The 24,882-nt window shown below is 40.1% G+C and overlaps 1 protein-coding gene across 6 annotated transcripts in view; it reads right to left on the bottom strand.

The window, feature by feature from the left end:
• Positions 1–24,882, bottom strand: part of sash1a (SAM and SH3 domain containing 1a) — a 528,217-nt gene that overhangs the window by 117,696 nt on the left and 385,639 nt on the right. For 3 of the 6 annotated variants that reach the window (XM_061900590.1, XM_061900591.1, XM_061900595.1), the window contains exon 2: positions 2,139–2,267. In XM_061900590.1, coding sequence (XP_061756574.1) covers positions 2,139–2,267 — 129 coding nt within the window. Of the gene's footprint in view, positions 1–2,138; positions 2,268–10,334; positions 10,527–20,977; positions 21,169–21,196; positions 21,736–24,882 lie in introns of those variants that run through there. The other 3 variants (XM_061900592.1, XM_061900593.1, XM_061900594.1) reach the window with 3 other exon arrangements.

Below are 24,882 nucleotides of genomic sequence, written 5' to 3'. Positions count from 1 at the left end.
TTGGGAGTTCGAATTAAGCCAACATTTTACATTGCCTTAGATAAATCTGTTCCTGTTTTTTCTACCATCAATGCATTTAAAAATGTAATTTACTTTTAATTTGTGAAGCAAATAAATTGTTGCTTATGTTTTCATTGAATGGAAGCTGCTTCCGGGTTATATCTCGCACATTGAGACTGGCGCATGCGTGATGCGAAGGGTCCTCTCCGGCCGCACACATCGCCTTGAGAGATCTGGTTTTCAATTGCATAATCCAGGTGTGTTAGTCCGACTTTTCAAAAACAATACACGATTAGATTAAGGCAGACCCGTTAATATTTTCAATCTGGCCCGCCGGACATTCCCAAATCATTTTTTTAGATCTTTAAGATGGAAACTGTAGCTGCCATTATGATGTGCAGTGATGTTTTCTAATGACTGTAAGTCTCGAACTATACAAAGTATTTCAATGGTTGAAATCTGCACTTTTGCATGATATACTAGTTACTATGGTAATCTAATGAGTTACTATGGTAATCTAAATTACAGCAGTGTGCACCAAACAGTGTGGGTGGGGAGCGTTTTCCACAGAGTGTTTCCAGAGTGTGCCTGAAATGCGGGTGTCATGTACAGACGCGGAAGGAGATTTTTACAACAAAGTTCTAAAGCTTAGTGATGTATCCGATATATTAGAGTATAGGTGGGTTTTTTTACCCTTCGCCCTCATATTTCGCTGCGTTTGTTGCAGTTTTTGTGTGTTTCGCTTTATTATAAAATATGTCGATCGAGAGGGGGTGTGATGTTCATATGTTGTCAATATTCAGTGTTTTATCCTTCATAGTTAATATTGTAAATCCCACATTCTTTATTTTCATGTAAATTCTGGGTGTCTCATTTAGTATAAATATGTAAAATTGCATTTTTAGCATTCAGTCAGACATTAGTGTGAGGTTTTGTATTAGTGTTCCTAAAAATATATATATACTGGCCCCCAGACATATTTTTTTTCTCAAAATTTGGCCCCTCGAGTCAAAATAATTGCCCTGGATTAAGTTGTTTTCAAGGTTTGAAGGAGGCTAATTTAGTGCCAAACTATTTGAGATATAGGACTAATTTATTTCATGGACAAGAAATGACTGATAGTTGAAGACCGTTGGAATACAAAATACAGAACCATTTGGCAGTGTTTACAGTTGAGCCATTGGCAATAACAGCAGCACTACAGTGGGTAGAAGAGCTAAAAAAAAGGTGTTGGTCTGCTCTGACTCATGGTTAATCTCTGTTCAAAATTTTAGGTTGCAAAACAGACAAGATATAGTGACATGACAAATATCAAATATTAAGAGGCTGAATACCAGCGTAAGGTTCCAATGGGTTCCGGCTCACAAATGCATAAAGGGTAATGAATTGGCAGATCAGCTGGCAAAGCAGACACTAAAGTTGGAGCAGCTCCGAGAGCTAACCTCTTAGTAATTAAAAAGGGAATATTTTGAAAGAGTGGCAATTACATAAAGACATGAGTACAACAGGAAGACATTATGCAACACAGAACACGGTAGGAATGGGAAGAACTGTACGGAAGATAGCTTACTTTCAGTGAAGTTTCTAAAAGAGACACGGTTATGGAAATTAATTTAGTCAGGGAAGAAATATAGGTATGGATGTGAGGAAGTAAGAAAGGAGAGAACTCACACTCACACTCCATTACACTGGGAGTAGGAGCAAGCTGGTAACCATTGAACCGGAAACAGCCCATATTGTCTCCCTGTCCTGAATGCTAAGTACAATAAGATAACCGTAACACAGCTCTACGCTCACCACTTTCGCTTAAGTAAGTTAGAATAGCAACCTATTCGAGCTTAGAAGTTCTACTGCGCCTAGTTTGTTTACACGTGGTCCCACTGGGTAGAATGTACGAACAGGGCTTTCAGTGGCAGCACTCTCTGCATTCTTTCATGTGTTTGTGTGGAGCTAGGCAACCAAAGAGGTGCCCCACTACCCTACATCCATGTGAAAAGGACACCCGAACTGCACAAGCACGCTGCGTTGATTTACAATTCCTTTGGACAAGGTTTGTGTGCTAGGGTTTCCTTGCCTTTAAGAGTTATACATATAACTGTCATACAATCTATAATGTGTACGCGAGTGAGCATGTTTACCATGTCGAGGTCTTGGGAGACTCGTCTTTTGCGTAACTCCTCCATGCGGTCACTGACGTCGCTGAAGCACGTGTTGTAGTACTCAGAGTACTCCTGAGCAAGGTCATCTATGTTCCCCAGTGAACCATCCTGTAGAGAGGAAAAAAGGAGATGTTTACCTTATAGAAAAAACATTGCTTTTATTTCAAAAGGCTGTTCAACATTATATTCAGAAGCTTGAAACATAAATAGTAGGGCTGGGAATCTTCGGACACCACACGATTACATTTTTGGGGGTAACGATTCGATTCAGAATCGATTCTTGATTCATAGCGATTATTGGTTAAAAACCAATACTTTTTAATAATATTGGGTGCCAGTTCTAAGATTAACAACATTCCTCCATAAATAGATAAACAGCTGTGATTATGTATTACTTAAAAGAAAACTGGTTTGTTGAATACATTTCTACCCTAACATACTAAATCACAGCATGGCTAAGATGGTAGAGCAGCTGTGCCAGCAACTTAAGGGTTGTGCTTGGGCAAGACGCTTCACCCTTGCTCCAGATGGGTCGTGGTTAGCGCCTTGCACACCATCAGTGTGTGGGAATGGGTTAATGCAGAAATACTGTCATAGAGCTTTGAGTACATTGGAGGTAGAAAAGCGCAAACGTATAACCCATTTACTATAATCCATTTAAATAGGACAACAAGAGAAGGATTCCACACTTTTCTAAAGTAAACCTGTACAGCAGATATGGGCGTCTACATCAACAATATGATTTGCTTGATTGGCTGGACAGGACAGGACAGGAAATATATACAAACCCCGTTTCCATAAGACTTAGTAAATTGTGATTAATGTAAATATAAACTGAATACAATGATTTGCAAATCCTTTTCAACCCATATTTAATTGAATGCACTACAAAGACAAGATATTTGATGTTCAAACTCATAAACTTTTTTTTTGCAAATAACAATTAACTTAGAATTTCATGGCTGCAACACGTGCCAAAGTAGTTGGGAAAAGGTATGTTCACCACTATGTTACATCACCTTTTCTTTTAAAAACACTCAATAAACTTTTGTGAACTGAGGAAACTAATTGTTGAAGCTTTGAAAGTGGAATTATTTCCCATTCTTGTTTTATGTAGAGCTTCAGAAGTTCAACAGTCTGTGGTCTCCGCTGTCGTATTTTACGCTTCATAATGCGCCACACATTTTCGATGGGAGACAGGTCTGGATGGAAGGCGGGCCAGGAAAATACCCGCACTCTTGTGCTACGAAACCACGCTGTTGTAACACCTGGCTTGGCATTGTCTTGCTGAAATAAGCAGGGGAGTCCATGATAACGTTGCTTGGATGACAACATATGTTGCTCCAAAACCTGTATGGACCATTCAGCATTAATGGTGCCTTCAGAGATGTGTAAGTTACCCATGCCTTGGGCACTAATGCGCCCCCATACCATCACAGATGCTGGCTTTTGAACTTCGCACCTACAACAATCCGGATGGTTATTTTCCTCTTTGTTCTGGAGGACACCACATCCACCGTTTCCAAATATATTTTTTAATGTGGACTCGTCAGACCATAGAACACTTTTCCACTTTGCATCAGTCCATCTTAGATGAGCTCGGGCTCAGCGAAGCCAGCGGCGTTCCTTGGTGTTGTTGATGAATGGGCTTTGTTTTGCATAGAGTTTTAACTTGCACTTACAGATATAGCAACCAACTGTAGTTACTGACAGTGGTTTTATGAAGTGTTCCTGAGCCCATGTGGTGATACCCTTTACACACTGGTGTTTGTTTTTGATGCAGTACCGCCTGAGGGATCAACGGTCCGTAATATCATTGTTTACGTCCAGTGATTTCTCCAGATTCCCTGAAACTTTTGATGATTTTACGGACTGTAGATGGTAAAATCCCTAAATTCTTTGCAATAGCTCGTTGAGAAATGTTGTTCTAAAACTGTTCGACGATTTGCTTACAAATTGGTTACCCTTGCCCCATCCTTGTTTGTGAATTACTTAGCATTTTAGGGAAGCTGCTTTTATACCTAATCATGGCACCCACTTGTTCCCAATTAGCCTGCACACCTGTGGGATGTTCTAAAATAAGTGTTTGATGAGCATTCCTCAACTTTATCAGTATTTATTGCTACCTTACCCAACTTCTTTGTTACGTGTTGCTGGCATCAAATTCTAAAGTTAATGATTATTTGCAAAAAAAAAAGTTTATCAGTTTGAACATCAAATATGTTGTCTTTGTAGCATATTCAACTGAATATGGGTTGAAAATGATTTGCAAATCATTGTATTCCGTTTATATCTAACACAATTTCCCAACTCATATGGAAACGGGGTTTGTACATATATATATATATATATATGTATATATATATAGAAGTGAATTATATTAATATAGCGCTTTTCTCGGGTGACTCAAAGTGCTTTACATTTGGAAACCCAATATCTAAGTTACATTTAAACCAGTGTGGGTGGCACAGGGAGCAGGTGGGTAAAGTGTCTTGCCAAGGACACAACGGCAGTGACGGCTGACAGAAGCAGGGATCGAACCGGCAACCCTCAAGTTGCTGGCACGGCCACTCTACCAAACGAGCTTTACTGCCCCATGTGTGTACATTGATTTTTGGAATTGATTAAGAATCATTTTAATCTCAATTTATTAAACATACTTTTTTTTGACACTCCTAATATAGAGTGTACACAAACCACAACTGTTTCAACCAAGCCCTAAACAATGGAAGTGCACAAATGCAATGTTGTAACTGAAAAATCACTGCACAAACTTTCACAACAAACTGAAAGCTTAAAAATACCTTTCTATAAAAAGGTCTGTATTATTTGGACATTTACTCATTCTTATCAGGCCAGTGAGTACCAGACGATGGTAGATTCGGATGCCCTTTCCCCGTTCAGTTGAATCCAAAACCAAAACACACACTTCCACTTGCAGCACTTCAGTTCCTGTCTTTGTGTGAGTTTAGAATGAGAACTGAGAATCAAAACAATTACATTCTGCAGGACTTGAACTTTTTCTTCAAAATGTAAGTCACCCTTGCAGTGGAGGCCCAACCAATGAATATTCATCAGTGTTGATCTACCCCCTCCAAGCAGACAACCAGTATTGAGTCTCTTGTGCGAGGGTCCGAACAGTCCCTGTCAGACTTTCTAAACCGGGGCTCACTATGCCGATGCCAGGCTACAAATAAATGGATCACTGTGACTTTGATATTCTTTGGGAATGTGTGTTTTAATTTTGAGATAACACACAAGTGCATACAGCAGATTCCCAAATACAGCCAAAGCAAGTGGGGAGAGTATTACTGTAACAACGCTACCAAACACACACATTCCCTCTCAAGCGTCCAGTTGGGCTGGAAGCAATCCAACCCATTCCCAACATATTAAGTAAAGCTGCTCTGTCTAAACACATGCAATCAGCTAACAGAGACTCCCAATGGGAGAACTCCCTGACATGGTTTAATCAGCTAAAACATGCATGCATTAAACAAGAGGATCTCCAGAAGTTCTTGAATGTGCAGGAAAGTTAACTAGGTGTGAATTATCGCTGTGCCTTCCATCTCCGTGAACGCACGGTCTCGATTGACCATGCCTTGGCCAGTGTTTGCATGTTAATAACAAATTACACCTGTGAAATAGGTTTTTAAAGGGGTTCTGAGACAGCTGACCTTTAGGAAAATGAGGGAAGAACTTCAGGGGAGTGTCACCAAGCATGTGTTGTGATCTGTCAGCATGGGCTGGAAGCAGAATATCCCATAATCCATCATAGGGTGAGGCTATGATAAAACATCTGCACCATGACAAAAGAACGTCTATGTCTATCAGATAAAGTTATATAAGAAAATTCAAGCTCTGCCACGTTTTACCAATACATCCCATAAAAAAAACATAACTGTGAAATTACAACAGGGGTCAGCACGAACACATAGAAAACAGCGACTCAGATGTCTTTGCATTACGTAATTGCACCTCCACCCTGAATCGAAGGGAGGGACTGACTCCCAATGTTGACTTAGAAGAGTAATAATAAAAATAAAAAAATGCAAGAAAGAATGTGTTGTAGCAATCTTGTGTGTGCATTGTTGGTAAAGAGCATGTGTCATATTTTCTAGATTGCAGGGAGGGGTCATACTGTAAAAATAATTAGCTGCATGACAAGTGACAAGTTGTTGAACGCTTAAAACTATGCATAGTTACTTGCCCTCCACCTCATGTTGTGTTTAAAAATGCTTTGGAAGACATGCTAGCATACATGTAATACAGATATCCTCAACGTTGTATAAGTGTTACACAAACTGCCACTAACTAAATAGCAATTAGTTTCTAAGTCCCCGTGCATAGGTTTTAAAGGCCTACTGAAATGAGATTTTCTTATATAAATGGGGATAGCAGGTCCATTCTATGTGTCATACTTGATCATTTCGCGATATTGCCATATTTTTGCTGAAAGGATTTAGTAGAAAACATTGATGATAAAGTTTGCAACTTTTGGTCGCTAATAAAAAAGCACCCCCTTTACCGGAAATCACCGACGATGACGTCACCCGTGTGAGGGCTCCTCACATCCTCACATTGTTTATAATGGAAGCCTCCAACAAAAAGAGCTATTCGGACCGAGAAAACAACAATTTCCCCATTAATATGAGCGAGGATGAAAGATTTGTGGCTGAAGATATTGATAGCGAAGGACTAAAAAATAAAATAAAATAAAAATAAAGTTTAAAAAAAAAAAGGTGATTGCATTGTGAGCGATTCAGATGTTTTTAGACACATTTACTAGGATAATTCTGGGATACCTTATCTTTCTATTGTGTTGCTAGTGTTTTAGTGAGATTATATTGTACCTGATAGTCGGAGGGGTGTGTCCACGGGTGTGTTGACGCCAGTCTATGAGGGAATTAGTCCGCTGATCTCCAGTAGTAGGCTACTTTTTACCACAATTTTCTCACCGAAACCTGCCGGTTGACAAGTGGTCAGGATCCATGTTCGCTTGACCGCTCTGATCCATAGTAAAGCTTCACCTCCGGGAATTTTAAACAAGGAAACACAGTGTGTTTGTGTGGCTAAAGGCTAAAGCTTCCCACCTCCATCTTTCTACTTTGACTTCTCCATTTTTATTGAACATATTGCAAAAGATTCAGCAACACAGATGTCCAGAATACTGTGTAATTATGCGATTAAAGCAGACGACTTTTAGCCGCTTGTGGTGCTGCGCTATGTCCCCTCCAACTCTAAGACGTCACCCGCACGCGTCATCATTCTGCGACGTTTTCAACAAAAAACTCCGCGGGAAATTTAAAATTTAAATTTAGTAAACTAAAAAGGCCGTATTGGCATGTGTTGCAACGTTAGTATTTCATCATTTATATATGAACTATCAGACTCTGTGGTCGGTAGTAGTGGGTTTCAGTAGGCCTTTAACCAATCTTGTAACGTGTTTTCTTAGTTACCACTAAAAGAGAAGGTGTCTCGTATGTTAACTATGTTATTTAATACCAAAATTGTTATGCAAGAAGAAAGGTAATTATGTTGAATGTAACATAAGCTTTTCTGTTAAGATAAATCCAATAATTCATTTTTCTGTGAGGTTATTTATTTCGAAAAATATTGAAATACATTTTGGTACGAAAATATTAGTATCAGGACAACCCTGGACCTACCTAAAAAGGTGTGCACCAAATTTCAAGGGGGAGTCGGCTAAACCCCCTAAAGTTACTGTAAGGTTTTGTTGACAGAAATTTCAACTCAACTCAACTTATGGGGTTTAAATAACAGCACAGAGATGTGCTGTACCGTATTTTTTTAATTGTGAGGCGCACTTAAAAACCTTTCATTTTCCTAACAATCAACAGTGCGCCTCCTATATGAATTATTTCTGGTTGTGCTGACCTTGAACCAATGACAAGCGTGACCAGTAGATGGCAGTCTCACATAGGAGACCGCAGATTGAATGAAGCCTGTTCAATAAATGACTGGTAAGACCAATACGTTGATGTTTCATTGAAAAAAAGATTTTAGTACAACTTTGGTAAGCTACGATTTTCGGCGCATTACGACTACCGTAGTCAGTTTTGTTAAAACCTATTAAGAAAACTTTTCTTACCAATTGGTACCTGCTGATGTGTATTTGAAGTCTACTAAAGTCACCTCGAAAAACATGCATCTCGGGATAGGTTGATTGGCAACACTAACTTGGCCCTAGTGTGTGAATGTGAGTCTGAATGTTGTCTGTCTATCTGTGTTGGCCCTGTGATGAGGTTACGACTTGTCCAAGGTGTACAGCGCCTTCCGCCCGAATGCAGCTGATATAGGCTCCAGCACCCCCCGCGACCCCAAAAGGGAAAAGCGGTAGGAAAAGGATGGATGGATGGATAAAGTCACGAAAATTTGTGTGTCCACCATTGTAATCCGCGCCGACACCGTAGTAAATAAGCTCCTTCTCTTTCTCAATCCTCGTTGTTGCCATTTGAAATATAAAGTAGCGTGTAGTTTCCAACTTAATCTGTCAGTAGCCTCGCTATGGAAGCGCTAACAACTACAACAAATGATGACGATGAGATGACGCTGTCAAAGTGGAGTCATGTAAATAAGCCCACCCACAAAACGGCGCATCATGAAAAGACGGTCAGAGACATAACAGCTTGACATCACATCAAGGTCTGTAAAACATAATCTATGCAACATGCTGACCAAAGAACAACCATTACATGTTGTGCAGGCCACAAGGAAGTGTTTTATCCATCCATCCATTTTCCACTGCTTATTCCCTTTTGGGGTGTAGTAAAAAAAAAAAAAAAATGCGCTTTATAATCCAGTGTGTACGAAAATAGACCCTTTCATCCGCAGTGTGTCTTGTAATCCGGTGTGCTTTGTAGTCCAAAAAATAGTATTTGTCAAACAATAATAACACAGGCAACGCAGTAAGGCTGGTTTGACCAAATTGTTTAACCGATTGTTTGCAGCGGCTCATCAGAAGAGTTACAACATGGGGTATCACACCACCTCCAAGTCCGAGTCCATGGTTTTCGCCTTGAAAAGGGCGGAGTGCCATCTCCGGGTTGGGGAGGAGACCCCACTCCAAGTGGTGGAGTTCAAGTACCTTAGTGTCTTGTTCTCGAGTGAGGGAAGAGTGGCTCGTCAGATCGACAGTTGGATTGGTGCGGCGTCTTCAGTATTGCGGATGCTGTATCGATCCGTTGTGGTGAAGAAGGAGCTGAGCCGGAAGGCAAACCTCTCAATTTACCAGTCGATGCCACCCGAACGCCTTCCTAGGGAAGTGTCTCGGGCACGTCCGACAGGTAGGAGGCCACGGGGAACACCCAGGACACGTTGGGAAGACTATGACTCCCGGCTGGCCTGGGAACGCATCGGGATCCCCCGGGAGGAGCTAGACGAAGTGGCTGGTGAGAGGGACGTCTGGGCTTCCCTGCTTAGGCTGCTGCCTCCGCAACCCGACCTCGGATAAGCGGGAGAAGATGGATGGCTGGATGTATTTTTACTGCAGTGATTTGTATGGTATGATATATCTTCCTGAGAACCCTCTGCAATTGACATTTGTTTGTGGTCTTTGTTTTGGCAGAGTTACACATTTTGGGGAAACATGTTATGCTTGTCCATGCAGTGTGTTGTAAAGAGACATATAAAAGGGAAATCAGTTACTTTTATTGCTGCCATATAAATTAACAGTATCATCTTACCCTAATGTAGCAGCAAAATGGTAACATAAGGCCGAGTCGCTTAATCAATTAGCTATGGAATTCTTGACATAGCATTCTAGCAACCACATGGACTCTGCGTCTTAAGACCGCTTACTTGTTTGTATCAAACAGCACACATTGGATAAAAATCAAGAGGTTTATGAAGTACTTTGTCTTTTTAAAGCCAAATAAACATTGTGTAATATGTTCAACTTCATTGAGACTGCCTTGCCTGTTGTATTGGCCGTTTTTGGATACAGTTGACAGTTAAGATCACACTGAATGTGACCTGTTTCCTTTAAAGCTAAACACAACTTAAAACGAGTGAGTGAAGTTATCACTTGCTGGTGTGGCTCAAAACCGAAACATTATGTTTTCCATAGATCTGGTTTCCTTTTACTTCATCATTGCTAAGTTAGTGCTAACATTGCCTACGTCAGAGGCTTGTCAATCTTTTCGGCTCACGTACCTGATAGCGCCATCCGATGGTTCAGTGAATGGCGATATCCGCGGCATCGTTACCCAACCGGGCTAGCGACTGTGCTCTTTTGGTAAATAACAATGCTTAAACGTTCACAATGAAGGCTTGTTATCTTATGTCATGTCTGAACGTCAGTGTTGCGATCGCTTTCACATGCTACGCAACTCTAGGACAGGATCAGCAAGTTTAAAATGCCACCAGCTGACTTTCTATTGTGCTGTATTGTAGTAACGTGTCGTTAGGGGCGGAGTGACTATACAGAAATGGTGTCATGGATACATGCTAATGCCTTCTAAAGGTGTTCCTGAAGAAGGCTTAAGGCCTAGTGATGATTCCTCAACTGCTCACAACTCGACAGCCTTTTCTCTTCAAAACGTTTCCCTCAGGAACCAATAAAAGTACCATAAATATGGTGACAGTGAAATCATAACCTGATGGAAGTGGGGACAGTGGAGGCCCGGGGCCACATCAGTCCTTTTTTTGAGGGGGCTTCCTGAGGATATCGGTGGCTTGAATAGTAAAGTGTAGCGGGAACTGAATGGTCATAATGAGTCCGGAAAGGGAAGGGTAGTTATCAAGAGGTGATCTAACTTTGTTAGAATGTCAAGTCTATTAAGGAGTTTGATACATTATGCTTGAGTCTCTGCTGTCAAGAGTTATAGCTGAATTATGCTTGTTATGTCATGGAGCTGGTGTGGCTGACGGTAGCTGGCTCCTCCTTTCTCAGCAACCACGCGGACTACAGAGCTGTGATTAGTCGGCTTTTTAGTACATCATATTCAGGTTTACTTCCTGCCTTGACTTACTCAGAGGTCGCACATCCCACCTTCACACACGTCATCTCATCCGGTTACACAGCAATATGGACAACAAAAGTGACTGTTTCAAACGGATTAGTTCCAGCTCCATCAACAGTTGAGGTGGGGGGGAGGAGGTAGCAGGGGGTGTATATTGTAGAGTCTCGGAAGAGTAAGTGCTTCAAGGGGTTCTGGGTATTTGTTCTATTGTGTTTATGTTGTGTTACAGTGCGGATGTTCTCCCGAAATGTGTTTGTCATTCTTGTTTGGTCTGGGTTCACAGTGTGGCGCATATTTGTAACAGTGTTAAAGTTGTTTATACGGCCACCCTCAGTGTGACCTGTATGGCTTTTGACAAAGTATGCCTTGCATTCACTTGTGTGTGTGAAAAGCCGTACATATTATGTGATTGGACCTTAAAGGCAGTGCCTTTATGGCACTCCGTACTTCTCCCTACGTCCGTGTACCACTCCGTACAGCAGCATTTAAAAAATTCATAAATTTTACTTTTTGAAACCGATACCGATAACTTCCGATATAACATTTTAATGCATTTATCGGCCGGTAATGTCGGCAGTCCGATATTATCGGACATCTTTAGTTAATACCCATTTTGACTAATTGGGTTAATAAAAGTGCCACTGACTGTTTACAGTACAGTTGTCATTCACTTAAATTTCAGTGAATGTCGCTTAAAAATGAATATCTTTATATGTATACAGTACTTTCAGCGGAAAATATATCGAATATCAAGTTGAAGTAAAAGTATATCGAGATATACTTTTTCGTCCATATCGCCCAGCCCTAATAAATACTACACACAGGAAGCTAATCCCGAGTCAACAAGAGTTGTGGTTGCTAACTCAGAAAAACACTGCCTTCTAGCATTTAGGAAAAGAATTACAAGATGATGATACATACGATGTGAATGATACGTTATACCGCGTAACTGTTTTAAAACAGATGATTCCCTTTAGGAAAGTACTGTTAACCTAAAAAGCCAAGGCTGAAGATGGACAGGAGCAATTATTTTAGCATCAGTCATGTATATTGCTGATTCAGATCTCAACTGAGCAACTGAATTGTAACCTCGAAAACGTCCTGTAATCAAGCCTGACAAATAAGGGACACTTTTTAAAGAGTTACTTCTTCTTTTTTTGAAGTCAAACTGATTACATGTAAGAGAAAAAAGTGTCACAGTTGGTTGCAGGGCTCTGGAGATAATTCAAACTCAACTGACAGATAAGAAACGGAACTTAGCAAGGGTGAAGCGCTATCAGGTTTGATGGCTTATCTCCACAAGTATGAAGGCTGGAGACACACTTGTGAAGACCGAGTTAAGTTGAGACAACAAATTTGGTACTTAAAATGTTATTCCCATGGCGGGTTGTGAGAGCAGAACAAATAAGGGCAGCACAATTTTGAGAAACAACGAATTGTGATTTTTCTTTCCAAAATTGCGATTGCGTTTCGATTTGCAATTTTTCAGATTTTATACATACAGATGCATACAACTGCGAAAATAACAAGTGAAGGAAGACATGTTACTTTTACACTGTTTATCTAAATATTCTTGTCTCAAGGTTACACACATTAGAACAATATGCATTAAGTTACTTTCAAAAATATTTCTCTACATAATGCTCTTAAACAGAAGAAATAACCAATAAAATATAGTGTTTAATGTAATCATAATATATAATGAAAATGCAAGTAACCATTCAAAAGGATATAAACTTTTATTTCTCATTACTGTAGAATGGTTTATCATTGCACTGTAATTGGAAGGTAAATAACAGTTATTCTAAATAAACAAACACAAATTAAATAGACTCTCAACCCATCCATCCATCCATTTTCTACCGCTTATTCCCTTTTGGGGTCGCGAGGGGCGCTGGCGCCTATCTCAGCTACAATCGGGCGGAAGGCTGTACGCTAAAATTTTACTGAAATAAATATTAAACTAAAAAACTATATCTGTTTTTTTTTTTGCCAACACGTGAATATGGAATTTTCGCTCGTTCGTCCATGTTGATCGTATCATTCTGCCAATCGGGGTGAATCAGAAATATTACCGCAACTGGAAATTTGGCTTTCCAATAATAGTTTTTCCTCTTAATTTTGTGACTAAGCCAATCTTCTCACTAGTGAGTCGCGAGTAAGGAGGCAATGTCCGTGCAACCTTTGTGTGTAAGCCAACGGTCTTGCTCTCCGACCAACCAAGACAAGGATTGTGAATGAATGACAAAAAGGGGTCACTCTTTTCTGTTAACTCTACCGTTAAATAAATACGCTCCGGTACTGGGAGCGATGCAGAGAGTGACACCGTCTCCCTCTCAGAAAAACAAACACAAACGGACGTAGAAGTTCATCCATGCCGGCAAAGTATTTCAACTTAATTTCATTTTGTTTTGAAAAATATCAAAATAAATAAATACGAATCCCAGACTGTTTTCATGCCTCATCTTCAATTGTGTCCTTTCCCCATCAGCCATGTTGTATATTTTAGCACTACTATATGTAGTTTACTGACAGACATGAGTTAGAAATGTACAGTACTGTGTATTAAGTTAAAGTTAAAGTACCACTGATAGTCACACCCACACACTGGGTGTGGTAAAATGACCCTCTGCATTTGACCCATCCCTTTCTTCCACCCACTGGGAGGTGAGGGGAGCAGTGAGCAGCATAGATGGCCATGCTCGGGAATCATTTTGGTGATTTAACCCCCAATTAAAAATGGCAACAGCGGAGGATGCATGTGCATGTATAAGCCAGTCTGCCCCACACCAAGTGGATAGAGAATAAGGAGGAGCTTGTTGACTACAGCATCAGACTACAATGGCTGAAAACTCTACCATATATGGAGATATCTCATTTGGAGGAAGTATGAAAGTTGAAAATTGTTCGATTTAAAATTTCCGGTACCTATGTAGTTCCCAAATACACAAAAACAGGTACCAATAAGTAAGAAAAGTTGATTTGGCATATTAAAAGAATGATCCTAACAGGAAACAATTTGCATGGCGCCACAATAAAACCTTACAAACGGCTCTGTTTCTGTTGTATGCATATTGTTTGTGGAAAGCGGGGGAGAAACACCAACCTTGAGGACATCCTTTGCAGACATTTGCCTCTGCAGCAATAAATCTGGATAAATTGGCCGGCTGGGAGCCAGGTGTCGCACCCGGTGTCAGAGGGCAGGACAGCCTCCTCCTCTTCCTTCTCTAACACAAACACACACTCAATTTGCACACCATTGACTTATTCAGGTCCAGACCAAACCAAATTAACACCTTTGGTCTTTACACAGACCGGAAGTGACTGCAAACACATTTGGTCAGCGGATTAAATGCATGCAATTGGCTGTAAATACAAAGGGGCCAAACAATAGAGTAGTGTTTTAGAGCTAATATGACCAGATGAAAACATTAAATGCACATATTGTGCAGCTACAGCAACTAAAAAAGGTCCAATTAGGCCTCACACCAAACTAAGTGTAGTGTATTTTACATTCAGCGCCATATGTTTAGGATCCAGTGGAGGAAAAACTGCCTTCTAATGAGCATTCCACACCATAAGAACATAATTCCCCCTAACACCCGAACATATGCATCATATACTGCCATAACATAATGCATCTAATTAACAATTTGATTTAACAATTTACACATTTCAAACCTGCACAGGAACATTAATGCTCTGAATGCAAAATTCAAGATAAAAAATGTTGAAAATGTTTTACTTTTGTTTTTTTCTCGTTTTGTGATTAACTGTAAATGTGGCGGCTGTGGCATAATCATTTATTGCAAAGGATCAATTAAGGATCTAAAATAAAAAAAAAAACAATACATCGGCCTTGTTCACACTGCAGGTCAATTCTGTGACCACTATCAAATTTTTTCATGTCAGTGTAAACAATTCCAATTTTTTTCCTATCCGACCCAGGCCTCTTTCGTATGTGGAAATAAAAATAAATCGGATATATAAGTGAATTGTCCTCAGTGTGAACGCTCCCACACTCCAGTCATAATTATCCGCAAAAAATAGATGGCTATAAAATAGTTAGTTGGCAACAGAGCAGAAACGAGGTGAAAATAAAATGTTTTAGGAACTCACTGGAAACTTCCACCACTCCTGTCTCTGAATGCTCGCCCAAACACTCTTCAAGCAGTCAATAAATGGATATAATGCCATGAAAATGCAAGAGTCAAAATACCTGTACTTTTCTTTCTTAAGAATTTGGTTCAGAAAATTTTGACTTTGAAATACTTTTTTTTATCTGTAGTGTGGGATCTTAGAAAGGGCTTTATCAAGAACAATTACTCAAACAGACAGATATTTTGAAATTATATTTATAAATTTAGTTAGCCACACATCCTTTTGACACAAACTCCCCTCATCAATAGCCTTGGATTGGCCCCGACCTTCGTGAACTTTTGTTGCTTCTTTTTCCTTGGGCTTGCCTCTATCCTCAAGAAACCATGATCTCTTGTCTGCTCTTTACTATAGGGAGAGTGAATAATTCTTAATCGTGCTCACTTTGGCAGAGACTTATTTATGTACGCAATCAACAGACTTCTGGGCGAGTGAGACCAACGCTGTAACATTTACCTGTGACCAGTTTTAATAAAAGCTTTTAAAAACGTCAAAAAGACCCACCACCCTCCTACTGTCTAACAAAAGATCACGGGTAGAGTCTCTAACATATAGGTCAGATAAACGCGACCCGAATGTTGGAACTGTAATCACCCCGGACACAAGAGGCATAACGATTTGTTTTAACAACGATTTGATTCGATTCTGAACTTACGATTCAGGGTCGATGATCTTTGACGATCTGAAACGATTCAGGAACTTTTTAGCAAATTAAATTCAACCAGTGTGACTGTAAAATATATACAAGTGACGTGTCTTATGTTCTTGTTATTTCTCGGAAGGGAAATAGGATAATTAGAAATTATGGATACAAACAAGCAAGTTAACAACAATTAATGGCCAATGCAATCACATCTTATTTGAATAACATGCAACCAACACTTTAGGTTGAATGAACAAGAGGAAACCTTTTCTGCTCACATCTTCATTATTCAAACAATTTTCACTAAAATGACAGTAACCAACTAAAATAAAGTTCCCCAACCCGGGCATACAGTATCTGTTCACCACCCGGGCGTCGCAGGTGTGCAGAACCTTATAAGCCCCTCACCCCTGTTGAAGGTGTTGGCCCATCGCTTCTTAATTTCCATAGATTCCTTCATTCATCTTTTCTATTTATTTATTCCTCATGAAATGACTTTTCCTTGGCCGCTTAATGTTGTTGTGTTCCGGAAATCGCCGCGTCTCCATAACACTCCTGTTGTGTCGATCGCGTCTTTTGTGGCTTAAAGTTGGGTTGAGGCTTTACATTATTGTGTTGTGTCATTTGGCTTTTGCAATTGTGCTGTAGCTGAAAGTTTGTCAGTTGTGATAAAGACATTGTCTTGTGACGTTTGCATTTGTTATGACCTTTTGCATTTTTGTTTTGATGACGCCACAGACAGGCAGACAGACTTAATGTTTAACGTCCTTATTATTAATAGTGCTAAATTTCATAAATAGTCTGCCGTTCTTAAAGCCAATGTTTTTTTTTTTTAGTATCGATACAATTAATCGATTCACTTTTAAAACCATCTTGAATCGTTACCTATCTTCCGCGAGGCAAACTTGTCGAGCACAGATCGATGTAGTTATATCTAAGGAGTATAAATAAATATATTGATAAATCTTTACACCCCTATGGGATACAGATCTGATTCATATTCAAACACGATAGAGGCCTGGGTTGGATTTCAAAAAATCTGAATAATACTGTTAACAGTGAAATAACATTAAAAAAATCACAATATGTCACAAATTGGCAAAAAAAAGGGAATTGACCTACATTATGACCATAGCCTAACTTGACGTTGTGCACCACAGGTTGAGAAAACTTGCCTTCAAAGTAAAAAAAAACAAAAAAAACGACAGTATACTGTACATACAGAGTCAGACTATAGAATACATACATATACAGTATATACACAGAGTACATTCGTGGTCAAAATCTAACTTTTTTGTTTAATTTTCAGGATTTTTTGTTTCAACTGACCACAGAACTTTCTTCCAGAAGGTCTTATATTTGTCCATGTGATGTCAGATAAAACAAAAATTGAGCTGTTTGGCCACAATACCCAGCAATATGTTTGGAGGAGAAAATGTGAGACCTTTAATCCCAGGAACATCAAATCTACCGTCAAGCAAGGTGGTGGTAGTGTTATGCTCTGGGCCTGTTTTGCTTTACAGAGAGTAAAAGGAGGATTACCTCCACTATACATACAGAATAGTGCTCCTAGAATCCTGATGAGAGTGCGGAAATATGACCATATCACACCAATTCTCAAATCCCTTCACTGGCTTCCTGTTTCACTCAGGATTGAATACAACGTATCCTTACTAACCCACCAGTGCCTCCATGAAAATGCCCCCCTCTACCTCAAAGAACTACTCACCCCCAAATCCTCCACACAACCCCTCTGCTCCGGACAGGCTAAACTCATCCAACCTCCGAGGACAAAGCTACAAATAATGGGAGACCGGGCTTTCTGCTCTGCCGCTCCCAGTCTGTGGAACGCTCTCCCTGACCACCTGTGGGCACCACAGACTGTGAATGCTTTTTAATAAGGCTTAAAAACCCTTTCTTAAAAAAACCTTTCTTAGATATATGCATACTAATTCTAGCTATTAGGCTGTTCACCTTTTTATTTGTTTTTATTTGTGTTATCTTTTTATTATAATTTTTTTTAATACACTGTGGAACTTTGAGGTTGTTTACTCAATATAAAGTGCTTTTCACAAATAAGATCTATTATTATCGTTATTATTATTATTATTATTATTACCTCCAAATTCTTCAGGACAACCTAAAATCACCAGCCCCGGAGGTTGGTTCTTGGGCGCAGTTGGTGGTTCCAACAGGACAATGACCCCAAACTAGGGCTGGGCGATATGGCCTTTTTGTAATATCTTGATATTTTTAGGCCATATCGCGATATACGATATATATTACGATATTTTGCCTTGGCCTTGAATGAACACTTGATACATATAATCACAGCAGTATGATGATTCTATGTGTCTGCATTAAAACATTATTCTTCATACTGCATTAATATATGCTACTTTTAAATTTTCATGCAGAGAGGGAAATCACAACTAAGTCAATTGACCAAAAGTGTATTTATTAAAGTTATTAAGCAGTGGCACAAACATTCATGTCATTTCCAAAACAGAAAGTGCAAGATTGTCAGAGACATTTTAAGTGTCAAATAAAAATGAGCTGCATAATAGGAAATCAAATAGTATTCGTCCTTCACTATGTGGTAGGTTACTACTGACGTTATTAAATTCTCTTAATTCTCTAGCGAGTGACTTTTCAAATGATGCTACGTATTAGCAGTAATGCTACTTTTTGTAGCAACGCTTTTGCCCCACACTTGACAAATTACGGTTGTCTGTCCGACACATTCCCACTTGAAGCCTAACCACCGCCAGACGATGGACCCCCTGCTGTTTTTATTGGGAACTAAGTCTTCCTTCATTTGTTACCAGATTCGCACCTTCTTTCTCTCGTATTACAACTCGTACGGCTACGTTAGCATCACAGCTAATGTTACCCAGTCTGCTACCTCCCTGCTGGGCGAGGGCGTATACGTATGTGACGTATGACGTGACATGTGTAAGTTTGTGCGCCTGCTTGTCTGTGAGAAGGAGAGACAGGAAAGAGTGAGAAGGCCCTGTAGTGTAATAAAAGCAACTGCGTGAGAACGTATACTCAAATATTACTATAGTCATTTTCTATATCGCACAGAGAGAAACCCGCGATATATCGTATATATCGATATATCGCCCTGCCCTACCCCAAACACACGTCAAAAGTGGTCAAGGAATGGCTAAACCAGGCTAGAATTAAGGTTTTAAAAAGGCCTTCTCATAGTCGTCACTTAAACGTGCGGACAATGCGGAAGAAACAAGTCCATGTCAGAAAACCAACAAATTTTGCTGAACTGCACCAGTTTTGTCGAGAGGAGTGGTCAAAAACTCCATTAGAAGCTTGTGGATTGCTACCAAAAGCGCCTTATTACAGTGAAACTTTCCAAGGGACATGCAAGCAAATATTAACATTGCTGTATGTATACTTTTGACCCAGCACATTTTCAGTAGACCCATAATAAATTCATTAAAAGAAACAAACTTTATGAATGTTTTTGTGACCAACAAGTATGTGCTCCAATCACTCTATCAAAAAAAATTAAAGGGCAACATTATCACCAGACCTATGTGAGCGTCAATATATACCTTGATTTTGCAGAAAAAATACCTTATATTTTGTTAACCGATTTCCGAACTGTAAATGGGTGAATTTTGGCGAATTAAACGCCTTTCTATTTATCGCGCTCATAGCGATGACGTCAGAACGTGACATCACCTAGGTAATAAAGCCGCCATTTTCTCAAACACATTACAAACATCAGCTTATATTTTCCGTTTTTTAGAGTATTTTCCGGAACCTTGGAGACATCATGCCTCGTCTGTGTGTTGTCGGAGGGTGTAACAACACTAACAGGGAGGGATTCAAGTTGCACCATTGGTCCAAAGATGCGAAAGTGGCAAGAAATTGGATGAAATTTGTTCAAAATACGAGGGTGTGGGGAAAGCCGACTAAATGGTCAGTCGTTTGTTCCGCACACTTTACCGACGAAAGCTATGCTACTACAGAGATGGCAAGATTGTGTGGATATCCTGCAAAGCTCAAAGCAGATGCATTTCCAACGATAAAGTCAAAGAAATCTGCCGCCAGACCCCCATCAAATGTGCCGGAGTGTCTGCACATTTTACCGGCGGTGCTAAGGCAGACATGGCACAGAGATGTATGGATAACCTGCAGATGCATTTCCAACGATAAAGTCAACTAAATCACAAAGGTGAGTTGTGTTGATTTTGTTGACTTATGTGCTAATCAGACCTAGTTGGTCGCGGCATGACGGCCAGCTAATCGATGCTAACATGCTATTTAGGCTAGCTGTATGTACATTTGAAGCTATATTTACATCCAGCGTTTCCCTCCACCCACATTTAATGCCAAACAAACACTTACCAATCAATGGATTTAAGTTGATCCAGTGTCACAAGATGCGAAACTTCCGATCGTTGGTCTGCACATTTTACTGGCGATGCTAAGGCAGACATGACTGAATAGCGTCAACAGCCATTCGCTCTATAGCTTCAGTTTCTGCTTCAATTTCATTTTCGCTATCTGCCTCCACACTCCAACCAACCTTTTCAATACATGCGTAATCTGTTGAATCGCTTGAGCCGCTGAAATCCAAGTCTGAATCCGAGCTAACCTCGTTGTATCTTGCTGTGCTATCCGTATTGGCATCACTGGATGACGTCACAGGAAAATGGACGATGGCTTCACAGATAGCGAAAATCAGGCACTTTAAAGCTTTTTTTAGGGATATTTCGTGATGGGTAAAATTTTGAAAAAAACTTCAAAAAATAAAATAAGCCACTGGGAACTGATTTTTATTGATTTTAACCCTTCTGAAATTGTGATAATGTTCCCTTTTAAAAATTGTAGAAATGATTGGAAACTCAAGACAGCCATGACATTATGTTCTTTATGCAAACTTTTGACCACGACTGAATCTCCAATATACCTACTAATACATCTTCACGTGTAAAGATTTAACATGGAAGTAAACAACGCTAACTAGAGTGAACTCAACACAACTATGAGTACATGGTACATACCATCATATCATCCTCTCAAATGGAGGGGTGTTCCACGGGCGAACTGGGAGCTAAACAACTGAATCCACGAGCTTTAAACCCACTGCGTCGCGTGATTTGCATTGGCAAACACCGGCAGCGACGACTAAAGAAGCGACAAGCCAAATTTGAGGAAGGATGGTGAAAAAAATGACACACGCTGGTAAGTCGAACCCCCTCCCCCCCACGCTTCAAACCTACCAGCATCCCCATCACGTCGCTCCATAGCTGGGTGAAGCTGTCCGAACCCGCAGCGGCGTCTCCCCGGGGGGGCTCCGCGGGCCGCTTGCCTTCCATGGACGGCGCAGAACGAGCTTTACGAAAGGAAAAAAAAAAAAAGTGACAAACGAGAGCAGGTTTGTGTCGTGTTCTCAGATGACACGAACACAGCCGGGGGGGAGACGCCAAGGTCACATGGTACAGTCCGACCAGTGGCGACTCATGGCGACAAAATGGACCCCAACACCTCCAAGACAGAAAGAAACGCAGCGCTAAAGTTTCTCAGAGGTAAAAAGACAACACTTGCTGCGTGTCAAGATGGTCTTTTATTCCAGAAGTTCGGAGGGAGCTTGGCTATGCTATGTCAACTGGTGTCAGAAAAAGTGCAAAATATTGATCCTTGGAAAGTTTCAAACGGCGAGGGGGGGATAATCCTCCCCCATTTCTTCTCCTCCCCCTTTCCCTCTCCCTCTCACACACACACACGCACACGCAACTAAATATCACGGCAGTGCAAACCCACGCACGCACGCACGCACACATACACACACCTACTATGAATAAACACAATGGGGACGGAAACCACGCCTCTTCGCACGATCACCAGGACACTCCATTAGGTACACCTGCTTACAAACACCAAAAACATTGCATGCAAAATGTCCCACTTTTTTTTCAACATTCGGTTAAGATATATATATATATATATATATACAAAACCCGTTTACATATGAGTTGGGAAATTGTGTTAAATGTAAATATAAACGGAATACAATGATTTGCAAATCTTTTTCAAGCCATATTCAATTGAATGCACTACAAAGACAAGATATTTGATGTTCAAACTCATAAACTTGATTTTTTTTTTTGCAAATAAAAATTAACTTAGAATTTCACGGCTGCAACACGTGCCAAAGTAGTTGGGAAAGGGCATGTTCACCACTGTGTTACATCACCTTTTCTTTTAACAACACTCAATAAACGTTTGGGAACTGAGGAAAGTAATTGTTGAAGCTTTGAAAGTGGAATTCTTTCCCATTCTTGTTTTATGTAGAGCTTTAGTCGTTGAATAGTCCGGGGCCTCCGCTGTCGTATTTTACGCTTCATAATGTGCCACACATTTTCGATGGGAGACAGGTCTGGACTGCAGGTGGGCCAGTTTAGTACCTGCACTCTTTTACTACGAAACCACGCTGTTGTAACACGTGGCTTGGCATTTTCTTGCTGAAATAAGCAGGGGCATCCATGATAACGTTGCTTGGATGAAAACATATGTTGCTCCAAAACCTGTATGGACCATTCAGCATTAATGGTGCCTTTACAGATGTGTAAGTTACCCATGCCTTGGGCACTAATACACCCCCATACCATCACAGATGCTGGCTTTTGAACTTCACGCCTATAACAATCCGGATGGTTATTTTCCTCTTTGTTCCGGAGGACACCACGTCCACAGTTTCTAAATATAATTTGAAATGTGGACTCGTCAGACCACAGAACACCTTTCCACTTTGCATCAGTCCATCTTAGATGAGCTTGGGCCCAGCGAAGCCAGCAGCGTTCCTTGGTGTTGTTGATACATGGGTTTTGCTTTGCATAGTAGAGTTTTAACTTGCACTTACAGATGTAGCAACCAACTGTAGTTACTGACGTTGGTTTTATGAAGTGTTCCTGAGCCCATGGGGTGATATCCTTTACACACTGATGTCTGTTTTTGATGCAGTACTGCCTGACGGATCAACGGTCCGTAATATCATCGCTTACGTGCAGTGATTTCTCCAGATTTTCTGAACCTTTTTATGATTTTACGGACCGTACATGGTAAAATCCCTAAATACCTTGCAATAGCTCGTTGAGAAATGTTGTTCTAAAACTGTTCGACAATTTGCTTACAAATTGGTGACTCTCGCCCCATCCTTATTTGTGAATTACTTAGCATTTCATGGAAGCTGCTTTTATACCCAATCATGGCACCCACCTGTTCCCAATTAGCCTGCACACCTGTGGGATGTTCCAAATAAGTGTTTGATGAGAATTTCTCAACTTTATCAGTATTTATTGCCACCTTTCCCAACTTCTTTGTCAGGTGTTGCTGGCATAAAATTTTAAAGTTAATGATTATTTGCACAAAAAAAAAGTTTGTCAGTTTGAACATCAAATATGTTGTCTTTGTAGCATATTCAACTGAATATGGGTTGAAAATGGTTTAAAATCATTGTATTCCGTTTATATTTACATCTAACACAATTTCCGAAGTCATATGGAATCAGGGTTGGTATAAATAACATTATTATTGTTTAATATATATATATAGTTTTGCTTCCGCTATTCATGAGGTTGTATTAAGTTAGGCCAAATTTGCTCAACTGGCCTTGAAACGTGTTTCAATTTCAATGTATGCTGTGTGAGTTAATATCGGCTGTTTAAAAATGTATATTTACCGCTACAGTATAGGTATAGGTCAGGTCACCTTCACTTGCCATGAAAAAAACAACACAAAAAACAACATAAGTGGCAGAAAATTATCACGGCTTTAAACGTGTTGTATTTGATTTAAGGGAGCTGCTTTGCTGCAGAGAAGCAAGCGAGATAATTAGTTGTCATGCAAATTCAGAGGCGTGGGAAGATCAGGTCACACTCATGTGTCTTATATTTCACACTAAGACACATGTATGCATGCAAAAAGGTATAAGAAAGTGAAGAACATCCACATTGCTGAGCAACTTTTGACCCGTTAATCAATAACTGATCCCAATTAGATACCAAAAGACACGTTTCTACAAGGCATCAGGGGTTTAGGTTATTTATAAAAATAAGAGGATGCATTATTTAACACAATTGTATGTGTATCCTAAGGGCCCCATGCACCTTGAGTTGTTAATCAGCCCTGTCACTTTGCTTTGTAAGACTTCCCCTGAGGTCACAAATGTGTGACCTCCTGCAAAAGGGTCACTGTCATGAGCAGGGGAGGTCTCACCCAGCTCTACTTCAGCATCATTGTCACTTTAAAAGCCAACATATAGTGTATATGCATCCTAGCATGAAGTACACAGTCACAGTTTGGACTAACTGGCCATAGGTCTCATGATTATACAACTTTGAGAAAGTATCACATGAATGCCAGCGTGTCTTCCAATGCATTTTGAGAACAATCAATAGGTTATGTTATTTACACACAATTGTAGCATGTAGGTAAAAACTGTTCAAGACCCCACATGCAGCGTCTTAAACAAAGAGGCCACACTGTTGACTCACTGGTGTGTGCACACATGAAGGTGTCATGTTGTCAGACCAGAGAAGATTATAAATGGCCTGCCAGCTTTTAAACTGTATGCTAATTAAACACTAATGGTGATTTACCCTGCTGAATCTAAAATATTCTCAGTGGTTGAATACAGGCGTGGACACTCGGTGCGGTTGTTTAGGGTCACGACCATGATTGACTATACTTTATTTCTGCTGAACTTCTATTCAGCGGTGAGTCGACATGTCCTTTGTAATAGTTTTGGTTCAGTTCAGCAGCATCCCGGCTGTGTCAATACAAAAGCCCAAAGAAAAAACTGCCGATTCAGCATTGCTTCAAACACTGTGACAAATTTACAGCCGTATTTCAAAAACAACTGTACTATTTAAGTTTATATTGTAGCTGAACCTTTTCACGAAATAGA

This window comes from Nerophis ophidion, linkage group LG05 (genome assembly GCF_033978795.1).
Source record: "Nerophis ophidion isolate RoL-2023_Sa linkage group LG05, RoL_Noph_v1.0, whole genome shotgun sequence".
NCBI lineage: Eukaryota > Metazoa > Chordata > Actinopteri > Syngnathiformes > Syngnathidae > Nerophis > Nerophis ophidion.
Note: the sequence above shows the minus strand (reverse complement) of the source record. Positions and strands in the feature narration are given on the sequence as shown.